Source organism: Mya arenaria, chromosome 16 (assembly GCF_026914265.1).
Source record: "Mya arenaria isolate MELC-2E11 chromosome 16, ASM2691426v1".
Classification (NCBI taxonomy): domain Eukaryota; kingdom Metazoa; phylum Mollusca; class Bivalvia; order Myida; family Myidae; genus Mya; species Mya arenaria.
This window is the reverse complement of record NC_069137.1, coordinates 49,758,642-49,778,431: the sequence shown is the minus strand read 5'-3', so window position 1 is coordinate 49,778,431 and position 19,790 is coordinate 49,758,642. Positions and strand designations below refer to the sequence as shown.

The following is a 19,790-nucleotide window of genomic DNA, read 5'->3' as shown; positions in this document are numbered from 1 at the left end:
AATTTAACGAACGTTAAATTATTTCATCACCGTGCATAAATATCTTTCTACATGTCAATGTGACGCATGTTCCTTTGTTTATTTAATATAAACTCTCGGAATAAGCAAGGTATTAGAAACATATTGTGTGTTAAATTTAAATACGTTCTACAATCTAAGTTTTAACTTACTTATAAACTGTCCAGCGAACTGAATTCTTTGTTACGAAATCCTTATTAAAGGCCTTGTTTAATGAATGTTTGGCATGATAATCCCCTGCTGTGCATCTCCTGCTAATTGCACTGGTGTCACAGAAGGGGCCAATTTCCTGTGTATTCGTTTATTGGCTCAGAGTCATTTAGGGTCCATTTATATAATAAAGGTTCTAAGACTGCACAGCAGGATACTCAGATCAGAGATCTGATAAGAGGGATCAAGGCAAGGTGATTCAGATCAATACACAGAGGTTGTGTACAGTACACATTTTTTTTTTTTTTTTTTTGGGGGGGGGGGGGGTCACTTATAGAAGGCTTAAACTAGGCTGTTATAAACAAAGATCTGGCAAAGATTGGCTTAAGCATGGAGACTATTATTGGGTTATTCGAACGATTCGAGCGGTATTTGCTGACCTTAATCAAACATGCGTCTTCAATTAAGGAATGAATTGCGGGGTTGATGTTATTATCGGGGTATGAACGCAATTGGGTTGGTCAATGTGTCGTACTTTGCCCAACCCAATTGCGTTCATATCCCCGATAATGACATCAACCCCGCAATTCATTCCTTATATTTACACCAAAAGTTCATTATTTCATTCAAGAATTGTTAAAAAAATACTTCATTTCATTTAAGAAAACCTTTCAGTAATCCGTTCTTACCCATTTTGTACATAGAACGACCCGACTTTAACCGGAAACATTTTTTTTCAAATGACGTCACAATAACGCGGGAAAAGATCAACCACTGGAAATCACTTTAAAACGTAAAATTAAAACTCTTCTGGTACCAATATATTTAAAATATAATAAATTTACACTTTTAAAAATGTTGATCTATATTTTACGGGACCTGCAGACACAATATAACCAATAACAAGATCAATAGCTTTCATGTATATTGTTATGCAATGATTTACGATCCGAACATATCCAAAGATGTTGCGTTCATCGATTGATGAACGCAATTGCCGAAAGGCAGTTCATTTAAGGAACGGAAGTTGAGGTGTAAATATACGGCAATGAACATATGTTTCTGTTTGTTTAAATACAAACAATTATCTTCTAAGAAAAGTCATGCTCACTTGTTTGTCCAGAATTCATTTTGTATGCATAGTCTCTTCATAAAGAACAATAAATCGTTTTAACAAAGCACCCTTTGTAAGAAGTTGAATGGGTACAGAAAAAAAATCGTATTGATGAGAGGATGTCTGTTCCCAACACATGTTATGGTGATACAACTTGGGCCGATTGTTCAGAACTTTGTTTAAGTTAACAACGATGTAAACGTCATCATTGTTAACTTTCAAATCTTTACGTCTCTAAAAGTTTAATAGAAACACTTATGATATGTAAAAATCTGAAAGAGTTTAAGACATCCGTTTCATCTGTGTGTGTTCTATTAACATATATGAACATATCGTGAACTATTTCCATTTTGAATAACATGTTTCTGTGATGTTGACAACGATTTTAACTTATTTAACTCACTAATTTATTCTTTATTAAGCGTCCTCTGGCTGGTAGGTTGTTGGTCTTCGTAACCAAATTTAAAAACTATTCTTAAAATTCAAAATATTGCAAGAATAACTTTATTCTGATGCTAATATACTAATTGAACAGCCCGTGATCACAGACAATATTACATTCTGTGATCACTCGGTGAAATAAGTTTCGATCTTACACCGAATTTCAACAAATGTCTCCCATACCTTCAAGCGTAACACGCTAAATGGTTTTATAGTTTGACCATGTACTTGTTATGTTTAAAGCTGCACTCTCACAGATTGAGTTTGACATATTTTTATTGTCTTGGGGCCAATTTTTACATAAATATCTGAATACCAGTGCTTTAAGACTGCTGTCAAAAGAGTTTTTCATATTTCCGTTCGAAAATAAATGTTTTATGGCCAAAAGCGTAACTAACGCTTGAGGAAATGGATAAAGTTTTGAACATAAATATGAACAACTGCGATCTAATTTTTGTGTCAGCAGTCTTACATCAATAGCAAAAATTGGATTGTTCCAAGAAAAAAAAATCTGTTCTATCTGTGAAAGTGCAGTTTAAAAAACTTATCTTATAATTATTTTTTTAAATCAGTATGTCCATGTCAAAAACAAATGAGTTTATCCTCTCGACTTAAAAAAAAGCGCCGTTTATTTAAGCTAACAGTTCAGTAGGAATTGCTATATGCTCGTCATAATGTTTGCTAAGCTAACCCATTTTTGTGCACCAAATCAACTGAAAACGTGTGTTTTTGTCCTTTTAATTGTTTGTCTGGAGTTAACTCTCATTATACCGAAATCCCTGAGTAAACACATCGTCTTGAGTGATTCTTTAAACTTTTTCTTAATCAAACATTCAGAGCAACATATGTTTCGTTAAGTAAATACGAAGGACAATTGAACTTGATACGTGCTTGTATGAGAATTATTGTTTAAACATGTTCAAACTGAATCAAGTCACTATGTTTAAGCATCAAGGCTCCCTTCAGGACACTCATAAAGGCCTAGTTTAAGTAATGTTTGGAATGACTCTGCATCTCCTGCTAATTGCACTGATGACACAGTAGGGGCCAATTTACTGTTTATTTGTTTATTGGCTAAGGGCCAGTAAGGGTCCATTTCTATAATAAAACCTCCAAAACTGCACAGCAGGATATTCAAATCAGAGTTCTGACAAGACAATTAGGCAATCAGATTAAGATCCATACACAGAGGTTGTGTAAAATACACGGTTCTTTTGTTGTTGTTGTTTTTTATGGGGGGGGGAGAGATCACTTATAGAAGGATTAAATTAGGCCTGTAAAATGGACACCAATACCGGTTTCTACACATGGAACGGATTTGGAGGGACTGGTTTAACAAGCTGTCAGCTTTCGGCATAATCGAGATTATTACAACAATTATAGTCGGACCTCGTTGGCTCGAACTCCCGGTGACTGGCGAATATACCTCGAGCGTCGCAAAATTCGAGCCAAACGGGAATGCTTACCTTAAGTTTAAAGAAATATGCCTTTACATCCAATGCGTGCTAATGTAAAATTCGAGCCAAGCGGAAATGCTATACTACAGTTTAAAGAAATCAGTCCTTAACATCCAGTTCGAGCCAAGCGAGTTCAAGCCAACGGTGTTCGACTGTAGTATAAATTAATCTCATTTCGATTACTTGCCTTGAGGCCCTACGTCAATGTTGGCCACGTAGAAGACCCCGCTCCTGTAAACAATCTCCTGGCAGATGATGGCAAAACTGTACACGTCGCCCCTCTGGGTACCACAAAGTGGCCGATTGTGCATACGCAATAACTCTGGAGCTGTCCATTGGAGACCTACAATGAACACATGGACAAAAATACATTTGATAAACAAAATTTTATATACACTCTAAACTTGAAATGTCGAAATCGTTAGTACGTCGGGTAATACGTTGAAATAACGAACAAATAACCGAAATACACAATGTGTATAAATTAACCGATTTTTTTTCGAAAAAACACCACATAACCAGAACATCGAGATAGCAGAGTTCGACTTAGCGAGCTTCGACTGTACCTGATAAAATTGTTTTTAGCGTAACTAAGGGCTATGAAATTTTGAAATTTTGACTACTAGACTTGTCACTGTATTTTTTATTTAATTATTTATTAAAAATGCATTACATTGATTCATTTAAAAGATAATTTCAGAAAAGAAAGTGAATGAAACCATTAAGGGTTTCATTTGGGGCTTACACTAGTTAACCAGTAATCAATCTCAAAGATCAAGGCGGTACCCGAAATTTCATGAACATACGCGTTCTTGCGTAAGTATTTAGTTTTTCTGTTGACTGTTGTGTTTTTGCTTGTAACGTTTTGAGTTGTGCCCATATCATAATATATGTAACAACTTTTGATAATTGGTGGCACAAATGTGAGGTTGACCGTTAACACACTTTGCTTTATTATAATTTGATGACAATATCAACTTTAAGATCAATTAAACACAGTTAAAAAATATTGTTGAGTGAAAGCGACAAACATGGTGAATAATTTAATGATATAACTTAGCTTTTCCCCTCTTATTTAATACCTCTGCATATTCTATTAAAGTCCTACCGCTTTTAATGGAAGTAAGGTTATGCCAATTTTATCACTTTCCCCCACGACTTTACCTCTATAATGAGCATACGCTCCCTCCTGCATCTCCTCGTCATGTCCTCGCAAATCGTGGAGCCCAAAGTCCGTAAGCTTGAGAACAAACCGTGAGTCCACTACACAGTTGGTAGACTTTAACGCTCCGTGGCTCTTTACCTCCGTACTTTGTAAGTAGGTCATAGCCTTAGAAAATAAATATACTTGATTTCAGCAACGCTATACTTCTAGGCTCTTTATTTCTATAATATGTAAGAAGGTCATACCCTATAAAAGAAATAAACGTTACGCTCCGTGGCCCTTTATTTCCCTACTTTGTAAGTAGGTCATAGCCTAGAAAAAGAAATAAACGTTATGCTCCGTGGCCTTTTATCTCCGTACTTTGTAAGTAGGTCATGGCCTAGAAAAGAAATAAACGTTACGCTCCGTGGCCTTTTATCTCCGTACTTTGTAAGTAGGTCATGGCCTAGAAAAGAAATAAACGTTATGCGCCTTGGCCCTTTATTTCCCTACTTTGTAAGTAGGAGATAGCCTAGAAAAGAAATAAACGTTACGCTCCGTGGCCCTTTATTTCCCTACTTTGTAAGTAGGTCATGGCCTAGAAAAGAAATAAACGTTATGCGCCTTGGCCCTTTATCGCCGTACTTTGTAAGTAGGTCATGGCCTAGAAAAGAAATAAACGTTATGCGCCTTGGCCCTTTATCGCCGTACTTTGTAAGTAGGTCATGGCATAGAAAAGAAATAAACGTTATGCCCCTTGGCCCTTTATCTCCGTACTTTGTAAGTAGGTCATGACCTAGAAAAGAAATAAACGTTATGCTCCGTTGCCCTTTATCTCCGTTCTTAGTTAGTAGGTCATGGCCTAGAAAAGAAATAAACGTTTTTCTCCGTGGCTGTTTACAATTGATTTTTGTAAGAAGGTCATAGCCTAGAAAAGAAATGCACGTTATGCCCCTTGGCCCTTTATCTCCGTACTTTGTAAGTAGGTCATGACCTAGAAAAGAAATAAACGTTATGCTCCGTTGCCCTTTATCTCCGTTCTTAGTTAGTAGGTCATGGCCTAGAAAAGAAATAAACGTTTTTCTCCGTGGCTGTTTACAATTGATTTTTGTAAGAAGGTCATAGCCTAGAAAAGAAATGCACGTTATGCTCCGTGGCTCTAAACTTTGTACATCCGTACTTTGCAAGTGGGTTTAAGCCTATGGAAAAATGATTATTTTCAACAATTTTACGCTCCGTGGCTCTTAATCTACGTAATTTGTAAGTCGGTCATAGCTTAGGATAAAAACATAATTAAATTTAGCAACATTATGTTTCGTGGCTCTTTATCTCCGTTATTTGTAAGTAGGCTATGGCCTACGAAAGTTTTAGCAAAGTTGTACTCCGTGGCTCTTGATCAACGTACTTTGAAAGTAGGTCATTGCCTAGGCAAAAAAATAACAAGGTTACACTCCATGGCTCTTGATTTACGTGAGTTGAAAGTAGGTCATAAAAAATGAAAAATAATATAACTAGTTTCGACAATGTTAGAAGGTATCTCGTGAAGTAGTTCCTTATTTATTCAACCCTACACTATAATGAGGTGTTAACTTAGTAAATGTTTAGTAAAACCTTTATTTGGTATCTTCAAGCTTAGTATTTACAAATAAATTGCGATTTTGTTTAACTGTATACAGCTAAGAAATTGGTTTAAACATATTTTATTTTCAAAGAACAAACATATGCAATAGTATACAAAATATTGGAATTAGTATTATGAAATTTGACACACTGAATAGAACTTACCTTTGTAGCTATATATGATAGACCATGGCCACAAATGAATAATATGCCAAATGGGTCAATAAATGGCCAAACTATGCCGTTTGCCTATAAGCTCTGAAGCCGACACTTCAAAGGGACAAAATGTTACACTTGAAAGATGTTGTTGTTTTTAAATTTTAGTGCACTAACAAATTTAACTCATTTGACGTAAATGGTTAAAAACAAAAAAGCATATCCTTTGTGTACAGATACAAAATAAAAGCAATATTGGCGTTTTTTTAACAGGGGAATTGGTCGCAACGTATCTACAAACTGATAGGTTTATATGATTCTAACTGTACGCAAATCATATTCGTCTTTTTTATCATTTAAAATATAATTTTGCATTTAAATTAAAAAATACACAAAGTTGAGAATTTATCAAGTGCAAACCTTCTTTGTACCGCTTAAACACATGATATTTGATTATGGAAATTACTTACTCTTACGATGTCTTGCATTAGTGAATATCTAAACATCCAGTCAAGTTTGATTTGTTCGTTTTCAAGAACATCCTGAAATGTAAAAAAAAGAGTTTTAATACAAAGAAGCATCATACATCTGCAAGGAATTTATATCGCAAAATATGTTTTCGCTTCGGAAAAAATATGAAGTGCGTCGTTATAATGTTAAAACGTCGTTTTATGTGATTAAAGAAAATATAAAGTTCTTCATAAAATGTCATTTACTATCTTAAAAAGTGTCGTTTTATGTGATTAAAGAAAATATAAAGTTCTTCATAAGATGTCATTTACTATCTTAAAAAGTGTCGTTTTATGTGATTAAAGGTAATCCATCCAACATTTGGATGCAAAGATGTCTTAGTGCGTCTTAAATATTAACATCGAGATTTTTTATGTGTTTAATTTATACTGATTAACCATTAGACTATTTTTGCAAGGACTAAACCTTTGAATAACACCATAATATCGCTACTATTGTGATATTATATGAAACGGAGGAGAGTAACCAAACTTTTATGATAATTATTTAGCAAATTCATTTATTTGATTCTTAAGTAACATAATCTCTATATAAAAAGATTAAATCTTAAAACACATAACACAGCATTTAAAGCCTTACCTGAAGGGAACCTTTCTGACAATATTCTGTGAGAATGCACATGTGAGGATAGTCGATACACGCTCCAATAAACCTCACAATGTGGTCACTTGCAAGGTCCTTGATCTACAATACAATGTTATTCATTAACACTTACGATGTGGTCACTGGCTGGGTCCTTAATATGCAATACAAACAATTATTATTCATGAAAGAGCAAGTTGCACCGAACAGCCCACATTGATATTTTTAGTTCGGAAAGTTACAGGAGTACCATGTATGTTCGAGTATAAATTTGACTCCTTTAACTATTGCCCAATTAACTACGCATTGGTATCCCTTGAGTGAGCTGAAAAGGTCGCTGGCACAACGTACGATGCATAATCGGATTTCATACTGTTATATTTTGATATAATATTATCTTGTTTAACTCTTTAAAATAATTTGAAAGTAGATTATTTATAAATAAAAATATTTCAAGATTTTTTAACATTATCACGTGATACGAGTGACGTCAACAATGACCATACAGTAAAGGGAAGTAACCGCTGCAAGAAGTGTGATACTTACCCTTTTAATCTCCATTAACAGTGGTTTGTTTACCGCTATATTCGTTCTGGTGATTGATTTTATCGCAACGATTGCGCCCTGAAATCAGACAAAAACTATACTTAGAATAACGTGTCTCGATATTTGAAATATTCTGCAATAGCCATTAATGAAGGACATTTTCGTTTGACTTGGCGCATTGCAAGTTTATTTAAACGCGAGTTATATATGACACCACCAAACAGGACTTCCAAATAATAAACGTTAAAAACTGACAAGATAAATATATCTGTAGCTTTACAAAGGCAATTCAAATTACGAAACATCGAGATTAACAATATATAACAATTTTAAATAAAGGTTTTATATATAGAGGATCTGACATGAGTTGTCATTTAATACCAATTTTTATTGAACGAGTTCAGGAAAACTGTTAGTTAGCGAGCCTTTGGCGAGCTTCCTAACAGTTTTCCTTGACGAGTTTAATAAAAATTGGTATTAAATGACAACGAGTGTCAGATTCTTTTTATCACATACTTTTTCCGGTATAGAATGGCAAAAAAAAAAACCCACCTGTTTCACCTGCGAGGCTGATGAGCCGAATATCACCAAGTGTTGTCATTTCCCGCGCTACATGCATTGCAGGAATGTAGTACCAGGATTTATTTAAAACAGCATATATACCCGATCGTTTTGATTCCGTTTATTTAAGAATGCATTCTCAGATGATATCCAGTAATAATCACACTGTAAACACTTTAATTTTAACGAAATCTTTCTTTCTGTTATACCGGACGTCATAAACATCATGACGTCATCTAATAGATGTGACGTCATAATGTTTATGTTCATTTTCGGTTAAAATAAACTAAATTTTGAACGCTTTTAATTTTGCTTTTTCAAGATATCAAGACGAATACTCTGTTATCCTCTTAATATTTAGAAAGAAATTCAACTACTCTAACAAAACAAATATTTATTACAGAAATAAAATAAGAATTGAAGGTTTGGTATACAGGAATATTACCAATTAGCAGTTCCTTTTTGCCAATTACTTTTTTATATAAATGCGGAGCGATATATTTTCTGACCAATAGATGAAGAGCAATGTTATATTACACATGTGTAATATAAAAAAAATACGTGATGGTTATATTAAACCGGAAACAAGGTGTAGCATGTGATAAACTTTTATTCATCCTTGTATGATTGTTTAGTGGCTCTGAATTTGTCTTGAATGTTTAATAAGTTAAAGGCTAAGCGGATCTAAGAGGAAGTACCTGGAACAAAACGTTATTTAAAGCTGCACTTTCACAGAATTACCATCTTAACAACTTTTTTTATTTTTTGACTTTGAAAGAGACTTTTTTGCGTAAATATCTGCAAACCAGTGATATAAGATTGCTGACAAAAAACCATATCGTAGACTTTCATATTTCCGTTAGAAAATTAATGTTTTATGGCTTAAACCGTTACTAAAGGTTAAAGAACATGCATAAATCATTATTTTTTGTACTTAAATATAAAAATCTATGATCTGATTTTTTGTCAGCACTCTTAAATAACTAGTTTCTATGGATTTTCGCAAAAATTGGCTCTTTCCAAGACAAAAAAATAGAAAAGTTGTCAAAACGTTCCATCTGTGAGAGTGCAGCTTTAACACTTAAATTGTTACCAACATTCCAATTGCCATTACCATCGTTGCATACCTTGTAATACCCGGTCTTTGTAAACAATTGTCTTTGGCCCACGTCACTTAGATGTACTGCTATGGTATCCCGAGAACACGATGATGTCACTGAGTAACGCTGCAATATGACGTCATTACATATCGTGTAGAAAACCGGATATGGATTTAAATAAGACGTGTCTATGTTGATAAAATGAGAAAAAACGCAGTACAAACATAATAACGATCAACACTTAAAAATTTACAAATAAGTAAGACAACCGAATACCAATTTAAATCAGTTGTGTTAGCTATGCGTACACTATGCACTGCACTTCGCACTTTGCACTTTTGTAAAAAAAATGGACAAGTACGCTTGCTACTAAATATAACCGCAACGTAATTATTATGTGTGTGTTTTTTGTATAAGAACGTTTAACAAGTAAACTGCTATCGTCCATTATAAGCAGAGTTCTTATTACAATTACACATGGTTTATTGCATGTGCTATTTACAGGTCGTTTCATACGCGAACATGTCATTTCACGTGCAAATACATCATTTCATGCGCGGATATGTCATTTTATTTGCAAACAGGTAGTGTCACATGCAAGTAGGTTCTCTGACCAATCAATGGACGATATATACCTTGTCTGCAGTAGGAACAGGTCGCGCACATGAAAGAGTTTCGATTTAAATGATTTCACAACACACATCTCTCCACCCACAACTTCTTATTTTCGGTTGCCCAGAAGTAAATAGCACGCGTCCGTCTTCTTTGCCGCGCAAAAGCCGTGCAGATTGGAACAACATGCGATCAATATTTACTTTTATGATAAATCGCATTTAAGCTAACTTGATCAGTCTTTGTTTCAATGGAAACATAATCTAAATTCTCTTTCATCAATGAAGTATTTGTATCAACTTACAAAACGTAAAGCAAAGAATCCTCAAAACTCAGCGTTGGCAGTGAACACCAGGCCTAGCGACAGGATAAAAAGTCCGGTATATTCAGCGGTAGCGATCACAGAGCGTTGTGAAAAAATCAGCGTTCGGAGCGATCACAAGACGACGCGAAAAAAATAGCATTGACAGTGTTCACTCGGCGTGACGAAGAGGAAAATACTTTCGTTGTAGATTTCAAATTTACAACGACAAACTCACCGCAGTTACGCGCCAGTTTTCAGTTTTTACCAAGTAAGTAAATGAGCGTTACAAAATACATTGACAATTATATTTCTATAAATTTTATTTCGCATGCACTGTACATAGTTATACATGTATATGGCTTTCAAGTGTACGATGTAAATATGTGTAAATTTTGGTCCCGATGCTTAGCAATATCTCTTGGTATTATTTTAAACATTTGTTATGTTAATAAAGACTACATGTAAGTATAAATACACCGAAACAGGGTTTCAAAAACAAACATATGAACCGGTCATGAACCAAGCTGAAATAAGATTATAATGGGTAATTTTTGAATTATCGAAGTTTTCTTTTGCATCATACAAAACATATTATTTCAAAATAAAGAAAAATAAACATATAGGAATATACAATAAAAAGATGTAACTTAATGTAGATAGATATTCATTTTTTTTGGTAAATGATTCATATAAATGTACTGGCCAAATGCTAAGCTGTTTCTTATCCAATCAGGGGCAGTGATTACGAACAGCCTCAAGTCCGAGTTAAGACACAAGACTCAATATGGCAAAACTTAATATTATTGTACATTTCCTTCTAGCAAAACATTGATGGTAACATGTTCAGAAATATAATACGATATGAGTGTTGTTCCAGTATTATGTTTGTAAAAAGGAATGGAAAAATCATGATAAAAGAAGCTTTTATGAGTCTGAGTCTAGGAGACTGTTCGTAATCATGGCCCCTAAACTAAGCTACACTTTCCTTGTTTAAAAGGATTGATTAAAAAATGAATATTCCCATTGAGATTTTACAGGTAGCTTTTATAGTATAAACATAGTTCCGATAAGAAACATTTGAGCCACTTCTGAATACAGATGTAGATGCAACAATTGAAACCAACACAAACAGATGGGCCGTATTGAATACTGAGGTTTTTTTAGGTTTCTTAATAACGTAAACAACTTTTGAAATAACCAAAATACAAAACATGTCGAACTTAACCAAACACACAAAAAAATCGACAAAACTAGACTAATGAGATAAAGACTGGGACATACCGAGTTTCGACTGAATTAAAATTTGGTAATTTAAAGCTTTTAGGATCAATTGTTTCTTGGGTGTGTATGTCAATTTAATTTCTCTTCTGACATTAACGGTTTCAATACACACAACTAATCCTTGCCAAAGAAAAAAGTGCCTTTTTTAATTTTATTTGCTAAAAATAAATTATACAAATCGAAAATCTAAATGCTTGCTTGGAAATAATATCGTAAAAAATCCCCATTCAGAGCTACTCCGCAAATAAAAATGCGAAAAATTGGCACCAATCGTCAGTTCTTTTGTTGGGATGACTGTGGGACAACACTCAGAAGTCTACGTTTGCAAATGTACTGAGCGAGCACACACACGGAGCCAAACAGTCGGCAAATACAGACAGACACAATGTTGATAGAATTTCTGTGATGGCCAACATGATCCATTTTCGGAACCCACAATATGATTGTAGTGATATCACTCCATGACATAAACAATGATAAAGCGGAATGTGTGTCACCATGGTTTTGGACGAAAACTAGGTTATAGACCTGGCCTGAGTTTATATTCAAACAACAACTTATTAGTCCAGCAGCGGAAGTCGAGAACCTTGCATCGGAGTATATAGAAAATGTTTTTGTTTTTTAAATAGCTTAGACTTATTTTTAACCTAACTTTAAGAGTTGAATTCGAGTGTTTTTATTGACTTGTAAATAATGGCCAATAAAAATATTAGAATCAACTAAGCATGACTAAGGAAAAGGATCATAACTTTATTGAAAATAATCCCAGATTTGATTTTTCTTAATATAAATTTAATGTCTGAAAAATGGTCGATCACTTTGATTTCACTGTTCCATGGAAATAATTCACATTACGAACTTTTCAGTTTATCTATTTCGTCCAGAGTAGATATCCAATATGCACCTTAAATCTATCTTATGGTCATACTCCATTGACTCCATTCACTGTATAGCTCCATTATTTATATCAAGCAGTCCGATTAGCTACATCGTTCTTAAATTCAATTCAGGTTTTTTAATACCAGCCTAGGTCTGCGTACTAATAGGTTAATGGCAAGGTCACGCTTTCCGAGGCTACGTTTTCATACAATTGCCAATATTTTTAAACAGGAATTCCAAATACGTATTATCGAAATACAAATTGCAGCGAAAAATTGGCCTCGTATCTGTTGAAGGTTTGTTTCAATGTGTTACCATGTAAATAAAATACAAACATAATTAGTGGAATAAGCGCATAAACATGAAACACATTATGGTATTTACTTTAAAAAATAAATAATCTGATATGGAAAAACTGATAAATAATGTCAATGTGCATATTTGTAGATATAAAATGAGCTTCAATAAAAATGATATTTTCTTAATAATTCGATGAAAATAAATAGTAACAATAAAATATAAAAAACATAACAAAATTAAAAATCATCAACTAATACAAACAATTTGGACCAATAAGTACTATAGATATAATAATAAGAAAATAAATATTGAATACATCTAGTTTGCAGGTCCAAAAACCCGTATTAAAAAAAAGATAATATCAATGGAAAAAAATCCAACCCTAAAAAAACACGAAAATATGTTTCATTTCTCAATCTCGAGCTAACTCGTCCACATTACAAGCATCAGATGATTCAATATAATTAATGATTAATTCTTTTAAAAAACGCCTTTTTTATGCGTTATATTGATAAACATTATTGCTCAGTAGTCTAAAGAAAATTATTTTTAGAACAAAACATCTTTTGTAAGCAGTCACTGGTTTCCAGACATTTACACAAACATTGGCTCATTCAAAGACACCAAACAACTAAAGAAGTTATCAAAACAATAAATCTGTGAAAGACTTAAACATTAATAATTTTGAATCATGCCATGTAATGCGGAAGAAAAATAAACTGCGACTGAAACTGAAAACTGTCTGAAGTATTTTCGTAAAAAGGGTTGTCTCAAAATGATAAAAGTATCAACAAAGAAAATCTCAGGATCTAGGGGCCATTTCAAAGACGGATTTGCGTCTTAATTTTAATAATCTTAATACTGTATAAATGACACAAACGGAAAAATGTAAACAATTATGTTTTGTTTTATTTCTTTAACTTTTTGCTCATTTAAACTAATGTTACTCAAATATGTACGAAAATAACGGAAATAAGACTCTAAGATTATCTAAATTTTCGACTTTAATCGACTTAGAACTTTATTGAAATGGCCCCTGAAATTTGGGAGAAAAAATGTATAATACTTCAATGATGAAATATACAAAATGTCAAAAACATAAAATATACATATAGCTAATGTGTTGTATACTATAAAAATCTAAATGCATACATGTTATGATAATAGACATCAAGTGGGGTTAAAAGTGACCCGAAAAATATCTTTGGTAAAAATAAATAAATCTTTGAAGTTTGCATGTCTCTTAGTAATATAAGAGTTCAAAGCAAAACGGATATCTATCAATGGGCCGATTATTCAAACGTTTATTATAGTTAACAACATTGTTAACAGCATCATAGTTAACTTTTACAGGGAAATATTTTATGATATACTAATATACATAAACAACACAAACATTGCTTAATCCACTATCTCGATATCTGTGTAAGTTCTGTCGAACACATACGTGTCCATGAAACGTTGATAATATCACTTTTTATGTATTTGTCCTTTATATATGGACCTTAGAAACAAATATAACATAAGCAGATCGTTTAACACTATTGAAAAATTTGCATTTACCTTATCTAGTAATAATTCAAGGACTATCAGGAACCTAGCGAAATGTTTTTTTTTTTGCCATGTCCAAACGAAACGATGTACTTGCTGCCGATGTCTCTTGATTTGTTTAGATGTTACATACAGTATCATTTTTGATTGTATTAATATATGTATGTATCTTATATGTGTGAATGTGAGCATGTGTGAGTTATCATGTGTAGCCTAAAATTATAGTTATCAAATACTTATATTTTTGTATGTTGTTAATTTTCTCATTTCTTTTTTTGTGGCCATCTATGTGATATTTGATGTTAATTTTGGCCAAAAGCATGTATTTGCTGATATTGCCAATAAACTGAAACTGAAACTGAAACTGATAATATTTAGAAATTGAAAGTTAACAACGGTCGAGACGTTGATAATATTTAGAAATTGAAAGTTAACAACGGTCGAGACGTTGATAATATTTAGAAATTGAAAGTTAACAACGGTCGAGACGTTCATAATATTTAGAAATTGAAAGTTAACAACGGTCGAGACGTTGATAATATTTAGAAATTGAAAGTTAACAACGGTCGAGACGTTGATAATATTTAGAAATTGAAAGTTAACAACGGTCGAGATAACAACGTTGTTAACTCTTATAATGTTCTGAACATTCGGCCCTGTTCATCTAGATGACTTATAAATTGTTTATATAATTTATGTTTAAACTCTTCAAGTTGAAAGTAATGCTTTGTTTTCAACAATGTGTGAATATAATGCTGATACAATTAATGATTAATGTTGAAAATCAGATGTGAAAAACAATAGAAATGATTTCTTGTAGAAAGCATTTTTTTGCTAAATTCTAAATATCAATAATACAGTGTGTTTGATTTTCTGAATGAAAATAAAAATAAAAAAATATTGATTTACTATTTTTCAAAGTGATAGAATAGTTATCTTTCCCTTATAGTAAGTATAGCGGGATATTTCACCCCAAATGGCATACTTAGTAAAAATGAATCGCTGTATATAACGACAGCTTAGGCCATTAGCTTATTTTATATCAATATATATATGTCAAAAACAAAGTTTTAATGTCACCGTGTGCAGTTGTGGTCAAATATTGTTATTTATTACTCTGTATCAAATTAGTTTTAATAGCATTGTATTCCAAAGTCACTAAAATAAAAATTGCAAAATTTACCCAAAACGGTTTCACATTTCAATACAAATAGCGATTAAACAATATAAACAATATTATAAATCTAAATCAAAGAGAGATCCATTGCATTCACAAACTATTTCAGAAAATTTGGTCAATTCAAGGGCCATAACTACAGAACGAATGGTGCAATCTTGCTGTCGATAAAACATGGCCAAGCTTTTATATGAATTAAACATTGCGACTAGATTTGCCGACGATTTGATAAGAAATGCTTAAGATATAAAGCGGACAAAGTTAATTTGGTCAACTTTAGACAATATAAGGTACATAACTGGTCAACTTTAGACAATATAAGGTACATAACTCTAGATTGAGTGTTTGAAAAATAGCATTATCGGTCGGATTCAAGCTGTTTGCTGTAAGTAATCACCATTTATCAAAGTCCGTTCATGAAAACATAAAGTTAAAACCCCATCTAGGATAGGGGCTGAATGGTGTTCATATGCTCAAAACAATTAAACGTACATTTGTTCATGACCTTAATGTTTGATGAAATCCACAAATCCTGGGCTAAATGCAAAACTGTGTACCTCATTAGATAAATAGGAGGCGTTACAACAGTAAAGCGCTTAGCTTTCGAAATGTGACTATAAAAATTAGTCTAACACCTATTTTCGGACTGAAATATTTGTAATAAGAGCTGCGCGGAGCCAAGGCCAACGATCGTCTGTTAGTTTCACTCGAACAAGGGACATGTCTCGAACACAATTAAAGACAGTTTTATGGAACGTTTTCAAGTTATCATGGTCAATGCTAAAGTTGCATAATAAAGACACGGAAGTGGACACCAATGCTACTACGATAGTTCGACTCTTTTTTCTTCGAAAGAACAGGGAAGCCTATATATATGACTAAACATGTTCTATCGGATAAGACAGATAGAAAGAAAACGATGTCTGTATAAGGATAATGGTCGTAAAAATTGGGAGAAATGTAATTATGACATTTAAATATTTTGTGTAAGGAATGATAGTTAACTTTTAGTTTATTGAACAGTCAAGTAGCCCTTTTATATGATTTAAATAAAAAAAGTATTGGAAAAAAAATATGACATCAATTAATCGATATGTTCCCCGTTGTACACAATTTCAAAGTGGAAGAGTCACTGGCTGGACTGGACACTGGCCACTTTGGTTGACAACAATGCTGATGATGTGCAATTTTTGCTTCAAAAACCTTAATTATAAGGGGGTTAACTCTTGTACCTCTAATCCCTTTCATTCCTTTTCGGTAATTCTACGATTGATTTCCTTTATTTGGCGCTCATATTCATTGTTAGAATTTAAGTCGCGGGAACAGTCGTCTACTATTTTTTGTCGATTTTTTTAACAAGGCGGATTCGGGAGCTCTGCCCAAAACTTCGCGTTCGAAGAGGCCATTTCATGTGTTTTAAATTTTCCCGACATAATTTGTGTCATGTTTTGCCGTTAAAAAAATGTTAACATTTGACTTGAGTTGGACTGAGACTAGCAGTGATCGACATAAAAATGAAAATTGTCAACTATTGATTACCAAATATCCAATATTCAAGTTGAAAATTCTATATCAAATTACTGATCATTAAAAAATGTCTTGGAGAAAAAAATCTATTAGAACAAACTAACAATAATATATCTGTAAAACTGTTTCAAATACCCTTTGCAAAAATAGCGGAATGACCTTATAATATTACCGAAACTTCAATATGCAAATACATGTAGTTACAATAAAAAATAATATCATTATATAATATCATGACGTTATAATACCTGTAATAAAAACACCTTCAAAATTGATATGAAGAAAACATTATTCAGAACATAAGAAATTGTCAACAAATTAAACAGTAACTGAAATCAACACAAAAGTGCTGATAACGAAAGAAAACATTGTACCCATAAAATAATTACTAACTATATATAAAGTTTCTCTAGTGTTCGTCTACAATAAACTATGCAATCACAAAAAAGCAAGTGTCTATTTTACTGAAGAATAAACGGAAGCCCTAAGTATTTTGGGGAGCTAATTGAAATGACAATATAACTGACCTTCGAGAGAGTTAAATTCTTTTCAAGATAATAAAATCGCCTATCGGGCCAAATTCCTACGCAGTAATCTCCCCTGACAAGCAGAATAGATTACTGCCACCATTAGCGAGTACAGCTGAATATCGGATATTATATCTAAACATTATAAACTTCTTTTTTGATTTTTTTTCTCCTCTCCTTTAAGGGAAGTTTTCTGGTAAAATTTCAATTATTTAAGCTGCATTGAGGTTAAAATAAATAAAAAATATATAAATATATTTAATTTTTTTAGATATTTAAAATCTTGACCGATATGATATATGGTCACGTGATTTGCATGGTGGCAGTGATTACTCTACTCTAAGAGCATTTTCTGTAAAATATCGCCTTGCTCGCTTTGCCCTTCGCTACAGATATAAACCAGAACGCTACTGTAACTGTAAATAAAGATGCAATAGTCAATTGGTCTTCTACAGAAGCAAATTTAGGCCTGTTCATTGGATTTGAGTATGATGAAAACCTCATGTTGGTGTTTAGCGTTCAGCATGGTTTATGAAATATGGCTGTTGGAAGTACATGTTTTTAGCTTGGTACGTTCATGTGAAAGGCAATATCAATTCGATTCTATATTTAGCATCATATGTCTGATACGTTTCGAGTCATCAAAACCAAAAAAAGGAAAAGTCATTTTGAGGCTTATAAAATAGTGAGACTGGTTAAAAAGGGCATTATTAACCATCAAAGAGCTACCTTTAGTAATTTATGAGCGTGCATGTTTTCAGTGTTTTATATTTACATTTTTTTCGAATTACCTATATATAGTCGTATATATTCATTGTTGTTGTTTTTCTCGACATTCGTTTGTGTTTATCCTACACTGCAGGTCGGTTTTAAATTTTGAACCCCACGCTAAACAAAGAATCAATTTGGTATAGCCAGACAATGCTCTCCGGTACAATCCGGTACTTTTCGGTACAATCCGTTACTTGCCGGTACTTTTCGGTACTTTCCGGTACTTAGTATAAACTTAAACAAATGGCACCGCTGGAATGTGAAGACGTCATACGTTGATCAAGGTTGGCTGACTGCTATACGCTTGAATGATTCTCCAACGGAAGTATATCTTCTAATGTTAGAGAGCACGCGTCATCTCCTGACGTCATTTCCGCTCCGACTTCCGGGAACCATAATTTTATTGCACGAATCACGCACGCCGGGATCGCCCACTTCGTTTGCCTCTCAAGAACTTCTCCGCTATGCAGCCAACATAGGAACTGCCTTGTTGCCATTAGCCGTTGTTTGCTGCAATAAAATACAAATATCCCAGCCAACTGTGGGAATTTAGACATTGTGATCAATATCTATTTTTAGAGACCCGTGCTATGACGTAATTTCATTATGACGTTATCAGAAAAGGGCACTTTCATTTCATTGTTGGTTGGCTTTATTCGAGATATTGAGCAACAACACTGAACATGGAACTGTTAAAAGTTAATAATTTGCTTTACTTTTAAGTTGAAATTGATAAATGCATTTTCATCAACCCCTGCAAGACTTTCCTATACTCATCAAATTTGTTCGATATATTTGATACAGTTGCTACCATTACATGCTAATTGAACTCTATACTAGTTCATGCTGATGCGATGTCATATCGCCAACGCTTTAAAATATGTTGCTGTTATTAAACCACACCCGCCCCGACCCCAGAGTCCGCTTAATTGCGCTGTGTGAGGTACTGGTCCTGGTCTGTACTGCTTTTTGAACAGTGTGTATTGCATAAACTATGGAGTGTTTTATCTTTGAAATGACACCAATAATATACTTAACTGCATAACTTTGATAAGCCCGCCAGACATTTCTAAAACCATGTCTTTAAAACGTTTTAAATGACGGTCAATGCTAATAAAATTAGGTTTATCATTTAGCTGAAATGCGAAATGATTAGAACTAGTATTATTTTAACTGCGCTAGAAAACATTCAAATTCAGCATTTACTTTTAAGTCATTACGCGTGATAATAAACATTTGAATTATAGATATTGCACACAATTATTTTGACTCATTGTGGCAATACTGAACATTTTTGTTATACATGTACATATACATTTTAAAGCCAAACCACACTACTTATAATTCAAATATTTATTATCACGTGTCATAAGTTTTAACTTACTATGGCGTCAGTGACGTCGGGGCGGATCCTCTGTGACGTCGTGCCAACATCACGTGA

General features: G+C 33.3%; 1 protein-coding gene across 4 annotated transcripts in view; it reads right to left on the bottom strand.

Annotated features, from left to right (window-relative positions):
* LOC128221872 (atrial natriuretic peptide receptor 1-like) overlaps positions 1-19,790 on the bottom strand; it is a 355,937-nt gene that overhangs the window by 21,621 nt on the left and 314,526 nt on the right. For all 4 annotated transcript variants that reach the window (XM_052930497.1, XM_052930496.1, XM_052930499.1 and 1 more), the window contains 6 exons: positions 9,448-9,546; positions 7,760-7,837; positions 7,211-7,315; positions 6,571-6,642; positions 4,345-4,510; positions 3,368-3,523 (listed from right to left, as the gene is read on the bottom strand). In XM_052930497.1, the coding sequence (XP_052786457.1) occupies positions 3,368-3,523; positions 4,345-4,510; positions 6,571-6,642; positions 7,211-7,315; positions 7,760-7,837; positions 9,448-9,546 (676 nt within the window). The remainder of the gene's footprint in view (positions 1-3,367; positions 3,524-4,344; positions 4,511-6,570; positions 6,643-7,210; positions 7,316-7,759; positions 7,838-9,447; positions 9,547-19,790) is intronic.